Source organism: Eleginops maclovinus, chromosome 17 (genome assembly GCF_036324505.1).
Source record: "Eleginops maclovinus isolate JMC-PN-2008 ecotype Puerto Natales chromosome 17, JC_Emac_rtc_rv5, whole genome shotgun sequence".
In the NCBI taxonomy this organism is placed as follows: Eukaryota; Metazoa; Chordata; class Actinopteri; order Perciformes; family Eleginopidae; genus Eleginops; species Eleginops maclovinus.
Genome location: NC_086365.1, coordinates 12069873 through 12083693, shown reverse-complemented (window position 1 = coordinate 12083693; position 13821 = coordinate 12069873). Strand labels below are relative to the sequence as shown.

The following is a 13821-nucleotide window of genomic DNA, read 5'->3' as shown; positions in this document are numbered from 1 at the left end:
TTTATTAAAGGATACAGATTCACTTAGGACACTGAATACTTCATTTAAAGCTCTATAAAAAGAAGGATCCGTAAACCGTTACAGAAGGATTGTCTTTACGTTACGATGGTTTACGGTTTACGGTTTACGGTTTACTTCTTATTGTTTGGCTTTGGAGACCCCAAATTTAGCTGCTTTGGTTAATTTTTTTCCCTGCGCTCACATTGTTGTTTTAACCCAAAATTAGATCCCATTTCAGCAAAACTATTTTCTAAACCGTCACAATACAATACTGCAATTCACCAGCTAGCCATACATGCTAATCTGTCTCTGTTGTTAATACTGTCTAAATGTTTAAATAGGGAAAAACTCCCCCAGTCTGACCATGATTCACTTTCTTTAACCCTACTGTAAGTTGTCCATGTTAGGGCATGGGTAGGTAGCATAAGGCCAAGAGGAAGTTTCCTTTGTGGGGGAGTTAAATGTCAAGGGTTTATGGTTAACGTTTGCCTTGAATGAATGCTTTTGTTCTAGAGAAACATGATCCTCTTGAAGACCTTTAAGTACCCAAAATGCCTTTTCTGAATCTGTGCGTTGTTGCACATAACCCATACCTTGCTTGTATCACGCTTCATCTAGCGTTCTTCAATAGTCACCCTGATTGACTTTAACCACTTTTAACAGTGAGAGTGTTTTACTTACAGTAAATAGAAATGTTTTTTCTTCCAAGGAAAATATGCACCAGGTATGTTTCGAAAAATGGGCTTTAACCAGAAGAATTTAAGCAATAATGAAAACAAAAAGTTGTGAAATGTTCTCTCATTTCAGAGAATCCTGATTCAGAATTTGTACTTTTTGTCTGTGTATGCTTCTGTATTGCATGTACCATGCCAGAAAAAGTGCTTTAAATAGAGGGAAAGCTTTTACTTTGTCACCAGGTGACACGCCTCTCCACTGAGGAATATCTTCCACCTCTCAGCGTGTGGATCACTCTGTGTGCTTGGCTCTGCCCTAGTACATAACTCGCCACCGGATATCATCAACAGTAGAGCCTATTCATCACCTGTGGATTCAAATCAAGCGAAACGTTTTCTTATCCTGACGCTTTTCCTAACTGTATAAGGAGAAGAGAAGAGAAATATAAAGAAGAAGAAACAGGACCAGAATAAGCACAGCAGTATAAGAAGAGGTGTCTTAGTCCTGCATGGTGAAAATGTTCCTGTGGGTCTCCTTGCTGATGTCTCACAGTTTTTTGGGTCTGAATGGAGCAGCAGCAGAACAAAGCACAGAACTGGAGAGGATAGAGCATTGTGGCACCAGGTGTTCTCAGGTAAAACTCAACATTAACAACAATTACCAAACTAAATCATACAAACTGACAGATTGACTCTGAGCTACTACTGGAAAAATATCAGTATTTTATCAATTTGGTGACTTTTTTGATACTGTAATATTAAATAGGTGTCTTTTCCTGGTTTGATCTTGTCTTTAACAGTCAATTCAGTTAATTTCTGTATTATTCCAGACTGCTTCAGTTGTTCCATTGTTTGCATTTATTCACTCTATATCCACATTACTGATGAACATTTTCAGTAATATCACTGTGGAAAAATGTTGTGTTTTCTACATAATGTTAATAAATAAATTGTGTTTAAGTCGTTTTACTTTTCCGCCTTTTTGACCACTTTATATCCACATTACTGATGAATATATCATCCAGATATCGTTGTGATTATTTTATACAATTATCTAAAACAAATGTCTATTTAGTTATTTTATTGTTTGCCTTCTGTCAATTTTATTTCAAATGATATACAATATCAGTCGGATTTTTCCTACAGAGGTATGCGAACGTTTTTCAAATAATATAGTTTTTCTCCAGCCCTAATGTGTCCTATTGGAACCTCCTGTTTCTGCTGCTGCTGCTGCTAATACTTCAGTGTATTGTATACTCCACCTATTTCTATCAGAATTTCCCTGCTTCTGCCCAACCACCTTTTTAAAAATACTACTATAAATTATACACAGATTTTCAGGCTTTTGAATTGAACCCTGATGTCCTCAAAGGCTCTCTAAGTAAAAGACATGCAGCTTCCTGTGTGAGACACTTATTCTCTCACTGAAACCTTTATTTAAGGACGCATAATGCTTTAGCAAGCATGCATATTGTACTGTCTGCAAGCATGTACGTTAAAGGGGCTGGTTTTTACTTCTTTAAGGCTACAGTATTTTTTAATTACTTTATTATTTCTAGCCTTAGGAGGAATCCAAAACAGCTGTATATCATGTTGGCCGGAGATAGAAAACACCTACCTTTCTACCCTAGCATGCTCTCTCAATGACCCTACTTGCATATATTTTCTTTAGTTTCATGCTATAACTCTTCTGCACAGAACCTTGAGTATATATTTTCACGAGGCTCTTGAATAATGTTTCTTTCAACAACATCTTGACCTATGAGCTCATGTGAATTAACTTCTTCTTTCATGGGAAACTTGATGCTTTTCCAGGAATTCTAGAAAATACTCAGAAGCGTTCAGTAAAAAAGTCACATCATGCACCATCTATTTTTACTGGTGTCAATGTCAGAAGTGGTTTCTACAGAGCATATTTCCTGGTTTTCCTGGTAATGTTTTTTTAAAAAGATTTATAGGCGATCCTTGGCAAATTGCACTTATTGACCTTGATGTAGTGCAACAGTGCATGTTTTGCATCACAGTGTGAATTCCTGCAATTTAAATGTTTTCACGTAAATGCATTACAGACTGTAGTTGCAGCAGACAAAGTAAAGCACAAGTGCATTAATTGCAACAGTAGCAATAACACTAACAGGTTGGGTTTGAACTCAAATAGCAATGAGGATGTGAACAGTTAATTTTGTCTGGGAATTCCCTCCTCTTGAAGGGTGCTACCTTTGTTCTCTTTGTTAAGGATTACTTTATTAAAAAGATCCTGCCATGCAAAGTAAAATAACAAATTGCAACAGGGTGTTTAACTCCCTCTTTTACTCAATGTTCTTGCAGGGCCTTCACTGCAGGACCAAGCCAGTAGGTGAGTATAGACGAATAGTTGCTTCATGCATTCACGCATGCACAGAGGACATCATTCTCCACAACATATTGCATTCAGTGTTAAGAAGTGCATCAAAGGGAACAGGTCTATAAAAGCAGGTCAGGAGATTTTACGTTACACTAATACATCTCGTGCCCCACCTATCATTGTGTGTTACTTGACATGCAGCTAAAAATAGAATCATGATGTTGTTTTTACCTTTACAAACAGTGCCGCCCTGACATGCATGATGGCGTCAAAGGCTTTATAATTAGGATTATAAAGTCAAGCCAGAACATATTTGTGGAAGCGCTGAAAATGAATCACAGAACAACAACAGACAATGAAAAAGTAAATGCTGGTTTGTTGTTGTTCTACTTCATGAAGATAAAGGAAGAATACACACAGATCTCTACGCTTAGGCACATTTGGACTGCACACACCCCATGTGATCACTAGCACGTCACTTTATTGGGAGTCTGACATCATGAACACCTGATCTTATGTCGGTATGATCTGTAAGATGACTTTTATTTTCTTTCTCTGTTCTCCCTTTTCCCGTGTAGAATGGTTTCCTCCTCCGTGTCAGGAAGCTGCTCAAGGTCTTAACTCCTCCTCTGTGTTTCCAAACATCAGCCTCTCCACAGTCATGAGCTGCGAGGGGAGACAGAAGTGTTCGCTACACCTGCGAATCAAAACCGCATTGCACCTCACTGGTATGTCAGTGCAACAGCTTGAAATGATGTCACTAAAGCACCAAGTTGTCTAGCTAGACTTTAAGCTATAGTTAACCTTTTGAACTTTGGACATCCACGACGAGTTGGGATGAAACGTTTTTTTTTATTGAGAAATTCCCAACAGACTTATTTAGTTCAGCGCCTTAAGTTATGAAAGTCAGTATTATCTTGAAATATGAACAATATCAGAACAGATTTGTATTTGTTTGTTATTCATGTTTCAATTGGAAATCAACCTGTGTAGAAAAAAGTCTCCCTGTGTTTCATTTAGCCAGGGTTCACCCAGACTTTGCAAAGCTAGCTGTTAGCTGATGGCTGACCTACAGAAGTTGTGACTCAAACTTTTTAACTTTGTCATCATAAGGAAGTACAACTTTTGGGTGTAGTCAAACCAATGTTGGACTTATGATGGTGGTAATGACTGATGGCGTGGGTATTTGGGGAAATTGCAGATTAAAGTGAAGGAAGTGACATTTATAAACTAAGTTCCATTATCCAACTTCTGCATTCTTTTTTGATTGCGTCAATCCAAGTTTTCTGTTCCCGATTTAATATGCAGACTTGATCTGACAAGGGTTAGGGTTAAAACACTTGTATGCCCCTGAACCAACTTATACACATTTTTATGGATTTGCTCACTTCCCGGGCTCGAGCAGGGAAACCCCTTTTGATCTTGATAACGATGAGTCAATAAAATGTGAGATCTACCGTTCCTCCTGTATGACATCTAAAGACATGCTGACTCACAATGACATGCATTACTAGGTTTTAATGGTTAACTAGCTGGTTGCCAGTTACCGTTTAACAAATGTGTCAGCAGAATCCATCCATGGTGTTTCCATGTGCACCTTCACTGGTGGGAGGATGTCCAACTGCCAAATGTTCACCTTCACACAAGCGTCGAGAGCTAAAATGACTGGACGGCAGGTACTTTTAACAGCACCATACACATCGTTTGACTACATTAGGAAAATGTTGTATAATTTCTGTGATGCAAGAGTAATATTTCGTTGAGAGTATGTTTTAGTTTTCATGTCTTGCAACTGATGTAAGCAAATATGAACTGCGAAATAAGAAGGCAGAAAAGAAAACAGGTTCATGAAGATACATTTCAACATCTTTCATCAACATTTTTATTTATAATAAAGACAGGAAAACACTTTGACACATTGTGTATTTTTTAGAATCTGATATTGAAGGTCAACAACAACAGTTGTTTATTTGACACAGAAAGTTCACATAAAGTATCACCTAATGCTTTCTCCGTACACTGACTAAGTTTCCACAACGATATTTTGGAACCATGTTACAGCCTGTGTTTTTTTTGTTGTTACCTTTTTCCAAAAGGTGGAAATTGACAATAATTGCTTTCCAATTTCACCAAGCGAAAGCGTTCAAGTTACAGTGAAAACTGTGCCGAGCTACTGCGGCTTAACATGGACAGGCACCTATGACGCTCCAGGTGAGAACACTTGCATGCATGTTACACACAATCGTAGGAGCATTAACATATAATATATTGCACATTAAATATTGGTGTTTGTGTAAGCTTTCCTTGTAATTGATAAGAATAGGTAACATTAAGACGGCTCCACACTGATGTTAAAATAATGATTAATAAAGGAGGAAACAGTAGTAGTTGAATAAATGTCAATTAACCATTATTGCATGTCTTTACAGGTTGCGTTAGTAAAGATTTGCGACAACATGTCCCAGAGTGCATCAGTGAGTACACATTTCTTTCTCAAACAAACTACACCCATGAGCCTTTATATTAGTTTTGCTGCATCGAAATCATATGTTCCTACGACTTGGATGAAAACCTCACACTGTCTCATTCAGCCGGGAGGCTATCATATGACATAAAGCCGGAAAAAAAGGAGCTGAGTGTCAGGGTGTCAGACATGCTGGAAGACTATGACTACTTCCTGCGTCTGTGCCATAAGGATTTCATCTGCAAAGGCACAGGGGCCAGTTCAATGGTAAGACCCTCTATGTATTAGACACTGTAAATAAGAACAATCTTTTGTGTTGCATAATATGGAATATAAACTTAAAGGGACGGTTCACCACTCAATCCTACATGAAAGTGCTCATTAGAAGGTGTGTGGAAGCAGCGTTTCATTATAATAAGAGTAAAAATATGTGTTTAGATTTTGGGTTGAACTGTCCCTTTAAATGTTGTAATAGTATTATCTGTGCTTCGAATACGCAGCAGAACGAATCTTCAAAGCGTTACTTCTAGCCTTTCCCCTACTAATGAGTCAGCAGGTCATTCTCTTTGTATTTATAAAGGTTTGTCTACCCACTTACTAACTGATTTTTCAAGAGGGCAAGGGTTAATGCAACTTATGGAATGCTGTGCTCTGATGCATGGATATTATCAACACGTTTTTGGGAATTTTTGGCTTAGGTAGTTCAACTTTGAGACAGCTCATCATTTTCTCCTTCCTCTGTCTGCGTTCCCAAGGCATAGGTCTTTCAGCCTTGGGGTGCTGTTATCTCCCTTAAGGAGGGGCAGCCTGGGCACCTTGGAGTTGCCAGTCTGTGACCGAGCACAAGCTGCAATGATATAGTTCATTTTTCGGGGACGTGTAGAAGCCCATCTCTTCTTGAACGTAGGTTCCCTGGCGGACATTCTTTTCTATGGACGACAACTTTAGGTAGATTCAGGCTCCATATTTGTTTAGTCATGCTGATGATAAATGTTGATTATACAGTAGATAAAACTTCAAGCAACAGAAGAGTTCTTCAGAACTGGTTTGGCTACTGCTGTGGCAACTCGGGTCTACAGTAAATGTCTTGTCAATTCTCCAGCCGCAACTCCGAATAAATCCAACAGTGTTTTGCCATCAAGTTCCTGCTCTCCCCGTGTCTCTCGGAGTTTCGTTTCCATAACTTCAGAAGTTAGTAGGGATGCTCATGTTGAAACCTCTTGCAAACTCTTACAGCACACTTATCCGACTCCGTCAGTGACAGAATGAAATCCCTCTGGCATAAGCAAGAAGTGTCATACACAAAGCCGTGTTCCCATGTAAATATGCCGACGACTCATGATTAATGTTTACAATGCTTTGTTTACCTTCCAGATAAGGAAGGGAGATCCCGTAAAGAGCGCAACCCTCCAGTACTCACGACCTTTGCCCTGTCTTTGCATCGAGGTAAAGTTTCTGCAAACACTCCTAGCACTTAACACATTTTTCTATTAGTAATGATTAAGAAAAAGGGATTGAACTGTCCTTATAAATTCCTTATAGGGGTGGTCATGGGTGAATGATGCCACCAGGGTCCAGGTCTGCCCCTTCAAAGACCGTGAGTCACGTTATTCCTCTTACTCACAAAACAATCTGTAGTAAACTAATCCTCTTCAGAAGTGATACCATTTGTAACAATTGTGAAATCCCCCTTTCTCTTGCAGGTTTTGAGGAGCTGTGGTTTGGAATTAACTTTGACCCCCTGGAGGAGACGCTATCATGGGAGCCCGTCTGCCATATCACTGCTGTGGTGGCGTTGTGTCAGAAAAGAGAGGATGGCGACTGTGAGGATCTGCCTCACTCTTCACGGAAAGTCAACAGAGAAATGGTATTCACAGAAACCACAGTATTGTTTACACCTCTGGCTGCCTGTTACTAACACAAATCACTTCATACTTCATACGTAGGAAGAAAAGTTACGACAGCAGGTTCTTTTTTCCCCCAGTAATACTCTGCCTCATCTCAAGATATGACGTCAAAGACAAGAGTTTCCGTAAAGCAAAAAAAAACAATTTCAAGTGAAACTATGGATGTATGAAGAAAACTGGAAACAGTGTTGGAGGCAGGACCCCGTTCATTCCTATGAAAGTTGCTCAGTGGCATATGAAGCCCATCGAAGATGCACACTTGAGTTTTCAGTTTCAATGCTTAAGAAAACAGATTGTATTTTGATATCAGATTGAACTTCAGGCCCTTTGAGAAGGGAATCCTCTGTCGGGTTGAAAATAACCTGTGACACAGAGAGCCAAAATCAAAACGAATCATAAGAAGCGTTTAGTCGGACTGCTTTCAACTAAATACTGTATTTCATCCTTTTTGCTTTTCAGATAACATTTGCTAAAGTGGATCCACACCCTCAGCTATGCATGAAGGTAAAGGATGTTACTGTGGAGAAACAGGCTCATACAATGTTGTTGTTGTTGTACAGTAGCAGACTATTTTACTATGCTTTTCTCATGACTGAATACAGTAGATGGTGTTTCCACTAGGGTTGGCAATTGTGCAATTTTTGATGTAGTTTAGCGTAATAGAGCATTGTCATTTCAATTTAAACTAGAGACCATCTTACAATCTTAAATAGAAAGCTTCCTCCAACAGCTAGCTTAGGTTAATAGTTAGCTGGTAAGCTAATGGTAAGCTATGATTGACAGAGCTGCAAAATAATATATAGACTGGATTTTAACAATCAAATTACCCTTTGGGAATAAAGCTAGTAGCATTTCCTTTGCTATGGCAGTTTATTTCTACACAAGGACACCCATAATTGCGTTTTACCGTACAAAAGCCACTAAAGAAATAGAAGGTTAAATGCTATGGTCAAACCCACATACTTTGCAAGTAAATTCAGCAGTTAACTGGTTACCATAAAGCAGAAGTATGGCTAGCATTGTTATTGATTCACAAGTTAAACAGTTCACTGGAACTCTTTGATATTGGTGAGGTTTAATGTGTTCATCTGATGCGAATCCTAAAAGCACTCCAAAACATAATTGTAAAATGTTTTTCAGTTCACTGCAGACTCTCAGTCGTGGGTTAAGTGTCCCTTTGCTGATGCCACATTCAAAGGTAACTTTTCTTAATCACATCATCTGATTACTGCTTGGATACATACTGCAATAAATCAACCCGATGGCCGCTTCATGGACACATTTTAATGTATCACGTTGATATTGGCGAACATTTAGTAATGTAGTATTCATTTCCAGCATGGGAGGTGGTTGTGATGAGACAACAAGTAAAGGATGACGTGAAGATGTTGTCTCACATCACTGCAACGTTTTCTGTGGGGCAGTGTGTGAAGTCTGAAGGTTCGACTGGGTGCCAGATCACTAACACACACACCATGCATGTGGTAGGTATCACATAGAACATCTCATTTTTATACTGACGATACTTTTCAATGAGCGCTTGTGCGTTAGCATCTGCATTAGTTTTATGGAGAGACTTTCACATCCTGTTTGCATTGATTGTATGGTATTACTGTTTGTTTTAAAAAGTCTTTCCTTGTTACGGTTCGTAGGCAACATGCTTTTTCGTAAGGCGGAGTACAATACCTTCGAACCAATATTTGTAATCAAACAAGCTAATTACGTGTTTTATCAAATGGTATCTTTCCAACATTTGCTAGATAAAAAAAGGTCCTTTTTAGCAGATGCCATTTGATGAAAAGCCAGAAGGCATAAAAAACATGTTTTCTTAATATCAATTTTGCAGGAATCTGCTTATAATTGTGTCAGTCTTTGACTTTTAACTGGTCCTTCAATCAATCAACATTGAATTCCAACTGAATGGTTGCGTGGTTGCACCTTAATTTAACAATGATAGCAAAACAGAAACCATGATCATTTCCATAAAACGAGGCGTTTATTTTTGTTTCACAGGAGAAGAATAAAGCTGTTGACTTAAACCTGGAAGGAGAAATGTGCAACTCTTGTCTCCAGGTATGTTTGTGTCATTCAAATACCCTGCACATATACTGCACTTTACCTCACATTTAGACAGAGGATGACTTTAAATTCACACTTTTATTTGGATAGGTGACGAGGCTTGATGTGAAGTTTGCTGCAACAGTTATTCACTGTCTTGAGCAATGCAGTAAGTATAGTTTCCCTCCTCCTTGCAAAAGTAAATATCAATTTATCTTTTTCTTACAATGTTTTTTTTGTCCCTTTTATGTTTGTTATTGTTCAAAACCTGAGACTTCAACTCAGTTTGATGTGCAAATGGTTACCACTACTTTTGATTGGTTTGGAATGGTAACAGACCATACTATCAAGCAATCTTTTATAGGCCGATCCCAAATGTACGTGCCTTTTTGAAGTGGTTTCTTGGCATCAGCTTTTGAAAATAATAGGATTCAAACTAAACATCATCCTGCAATTCTCTTTAATTTAGTGTTCATGAGGGCTGACATCCATTATGTATGTGAGAAACTGTATGGAGCAGAAAGCATACTGGTTGTATCATCTTTCAAAAGTCTGAAAAACACAGATTATTGTTTTGGAGATACAGTTTTGTTTTGTTTTGTGTGAATAACAGTGCCAATATGAATACATCTAAGAGCAGATAATAATGATCCCATCTTGGAAGTCAACGCATTGAGAAACTCTAGGGAGCAGATGTCTCATAAACACAGGTTATTGTTTGGTTATCCTTAAGAGACATTGGGAAAGAAATTGGGAAACACTCTTTTAATGTTGCTTTGTCGCCGGGGGTTAAGTGAATCATTATCAATCAATGCCATTTTTATGTCTTTCCAACATGAAGTAGCCAGTTAGCTTAGCATAAAAAGATTGGAATCGGGGAAACAGCTAGTGTTGCTTCATCCAAAGATAAAAAAACCCAAAACTGTTTAAGTATATTAACGACAAAGGTTTGGAAGTCTCAAATGAGCTTTGGGCGTTTTTTTGTCGGCAATATGGAAAGGACATCCCAAAATGTCAACCTGTTCCTTTAAAAGCAACTTATTGAATACCATTGCCATGTGTCTAATAATCTATAAACTTGACATTTCGCCTTACAGAACCATCATCCCCCCTCAGCCAAGAATTCTCCAGGGGACCCTCTCTGGACTGGACTTGGGTCGTTGTAACTGCTAGCTTTTTCCTCTCAGGCATCATTATCATCACTCTGTTGCTGGTAACCGGTAGGTTGAACTGACTGGCTCAGGTCTGCAGTATTGTCTTATCTGTTGACATACTGTAATGTAAACTGCAAAGGTTATTTAGGCACAATTCCAATGTCCACTCAAGCCTAGGCTTCCTGTCTGCACTGAGGAAGTAAATGCTTCAGACTTAACTTTACAAACCATATCATTCTGTTTGCAAAAATAAGACTGTAAGATTTGGGCATCGACTGATTAATGCATTATTCAATGTGCTTGATGTGGACTTTAAGCAAGACTTCCTCTGTGAAACCTGATTTACAGTAACCTAATGTTTTGCAATTTGGATTCTGTCTAACCAAACAACAAGCCACTGAATTGGCCATGTGTTGGTCTATTTCCTCATCTGATTTCCCCTGTATTCTATTTTAGTATTCAAGAGGAGGAAACAGAGAATGAAGGCAGGCTACATCTCTGAACAGCAAATAGGTATGATAATCGAATTGTTATTTACTTTATAGTACATACCGCACATTTCCTAATACGTCAAACCTGAACATCTCCTGTGTTTTCACAGATCCTGCTTTTGACTGTGTTGTTCCGGTATTATCAACTAAATCTGCTCTCCATGGAGGGCTCCTCGTACCTGATTCACCCCAGTGTGGGAACACTGAGAAGGCCAACTTAATATCTGACTGACCAGAGAACAGTGCTACCATCAAAAGCATTTCCTGTAATGTGCTGTAAAAACTGTAGTGTTGTTACACAACCAAATGAGTTTGCTTTTGAATGTGGCGTATGATATGGGGACAGATATTTTTATGATCTGTATGTTACTGGATATTTGCTGGTTAGTATGCTTGATAGTGGCTATGTATGTATTCTAATTGATGTTGTATGTTGAGGTGAAAGTTAAACCTGTATCTTGCCATTTATTTGTTACCTGATATATTCATCAGCTTGCAGCTAAATAGTCATTTCATAACTTTATTTATATTTTCAATAAAAAACATGAAAGAAAGTCTGCACCTTTCTTTTGGAAAAGAAATCCCCTTGCATTCAACACTAACTTCACCAAACTAGGACTTCTGTACTGTAGTTCAAGGGTTTTTAATTTTCCTACAGCCTGCCAGTCTTGACAGACAACCTGTAATTAAACACAATGCAAAAATACTATCGTGAAACATTTACACAAATAATTATTAAAAAACATCCCTCAGCTTCAGTCTTGCTCCATGATCACCTAGTTTATTGTTCAATAATGACCGCGTACCTACACATTATCACTCACAAGTTTCTTCTCCTTTTTTACTTCACTAATTTGGACTATTGTGTCTGGGTTGATTACACAAAATCCATATGAACATCTATTTACATCACTGGTTTCTTTGAATAAAATCCTAAAAACCCCAAGGGGGTTGAATACTATTGAAAGGCGCTGTTACCATTTCCAAGACCTTCGTTTTTAATGAGGCGCCAACACCACATTGTTTGCACGCTTGTTCAGACACGCTGGTGACTTGGTCTCCTGTGATACCTTTTTGTCACTACCCTACTTCCTTAATCATTTGCATTTTGTACCAAATTCCGCTATGAACAAGCAAATTAGTTCCTATGAACCACAAGGAAATAGATAATACAAATATGTTTACATACAGAAGCTCATTAAGCATCACAAAGCATGATGACCAAATAACGGTTAATACAAATGTTATTAAAAACATAATGGAAGCTGCTGTCATCAATATTTTTACATTACCAAATGACTAAAGGCAATGTAATGATGAACCCATAAATCATTATTACCCAATTCTGTATTATCCCTTTAGGCTGAAATGGTTGGTGGGAACAAAGGCAGGGTTGGGTTAATAACTGTTACCTGGAAGAAAAATGTCATTAGTAACGTAACCTGAGAATCGCAGTGTCAAGTAATGTCACATAATTACTTTCCGGTACCTTTGGATTACCTCAGTAAACTCATCGGACATTTTTAAACGACAGCTTTTTTACATTGTTTTACTTATTTTATCAATTTCTTTCTTATGTTTTTCTTACTTTTACTGAGTTGGTTAACTTTTTGATTAATTTGATTATAATTTTTGTATCGATTATTACTGTTATTATTATTTATGTATTATTCATTTTCTTTTTTTATTTATCTTGCCTATTTCAGCTCTAGTTTAGATTGAAATCCTATTTACCATGTACACATGAATACTTAACCGTTACCCCCCGAGCCTCTATAAAGAAATGCTTACATCTCTTATATCCTACCCCTAATCATAATCCCTCTCATTATCAATTAACTTTGCAGCTCACATCCTCCTGCTTCCGGGAATGATTTCCTCTTGTTTTGGATAATCAAATGAAGCTGCTTTAAACAGGACAGGACATAGTACCAGTAAGAGAACACAGAACTCTCTGTGCAGACACACACTGTACCCAGAAGGCCTGCAGGTGAGCAGTAGTACACAATCCAACATGTGAAAGTGATTTAACACATGAGGAACCTGTTACTGTAAAACTCTGAATGGATCAGTGTTTTGGTTAGGGACGTGCTGGTAAACATTTCCTTGTTAGATTTGCTTTCGAAGGACCAGTAAGCGAATCCCTAAACCCAGGTGAGTCATCAAAACAAGAGAATAATGTCCTCGCTGCTTCCTTATAACGTTCCTGCACGAGTCATAAAACATGTCCACGTGTGAACAATATGACCTGCACCTAGTATTATATCAGTGTGTAAGTATTTATACTAAATGAGTCATGTTGATAATACAATTACATTTAGAAATGTTTTCACTTTGACTAATTATACATAATCTCCTCTAAATTTAAATTCCTTAATTAAAGATGTAAATGCTCCTCGAAATACTGCCAGGAACAAAGTGGGGGAAAAATATTACATTTTGTATTTTTAATAGGGTTTAAAAGTGGATTATATTGAATAGATTCGGTCTACAAATGTATTGAAACATTTATTTGAGTTCTTGGTTAAAAACATTTGTAATATTTGTAGTGGGCGGCAGTACTAAGTATTTGAAACTGAGGTTCAAGTCCCCGAACAGACCAAAGTAGAGAGTGTGGACTGGTACTTGGAGAGGTCCCAGTTTACCTCCTGAGCATGGCCGTGGTGCAAGGTGCAATTGAGCAAGGCACCAACCCCCTCCCCCACTGCTCCTTAGGTTTGATGCAGTTT

The 13821-nt window shown here is 38.1% G+C and overlaps 1 protein-coding gene across 2 annotated transcripts in view; it reads left to right on the top strand.

Annotated features, from left to right (window-relative positions):
* il17rel (interleukin 17 receptor E-like) overlaps positions 1-11646 on the top strand; it is a 33708-nt gene extending 22062 nt beyond the window's left edge. Inside the window, exons 1-18 of one of the 2 annotated variants that reach the window (XM_063905718.1) lie at positions 867-1309; positions 3003-3030; positions 3597-3746; positions 4588-4694; positions 5115-5229; positions 5448-5492; positions 5610-5749; positions 6857-6928; positions 7025-7079; positions 7186-7349; positions 7849-7893; positions 8530-8587; positions 8728-8873; positions 9403-9462; positions 9559-9616; positions 10545-10667; positions 11058-11114; positions 11203-11646. In XM_063905718.1, the coding sequence (XP_063761788.1) occupies positions 1184-1309; positions 3003-3030; positions 3597-3746; positions 4588-4694; positions 5115-5229; positions 5448-5492; positions 5610-5749; positions 6857-6928; positions 7025-7079; positions 7186-7349; positions 7849-7893; positions 8530-8587; positions 8728-8873; positions 9403-9462; positions 9559-9616; positions 10545-10667; positions 11058-11114; positions 11203-11324 (1671 nt within the window). In that variant the 5' untranslated portion in view covers positions 867-1183 and the 3' untranslated portion in view covers positions 11325-11646. Of the gene's footprint in view, positions 1-866; positions 1310-3002; positions 3031-3596; positions 3747-4587; positions 4695-5114; positions 5230-5447; positions 5493-5609; positions 5750-6856; positions 6929-7024; positions 7080-7185; positions 7350-7848; positions 7894-8529; positions 8588-8727; positions 8874-9402; positions 9463-9558; positions 9617-10544; positions 10668-11057; positions 11115-11202 lie in introns of those variants that run through there. The other variant, XM_063905720.1, reaches the window with a different exon arrangement.
* Positions 11647-13821: the final 2175 nt, after the last annotated feature.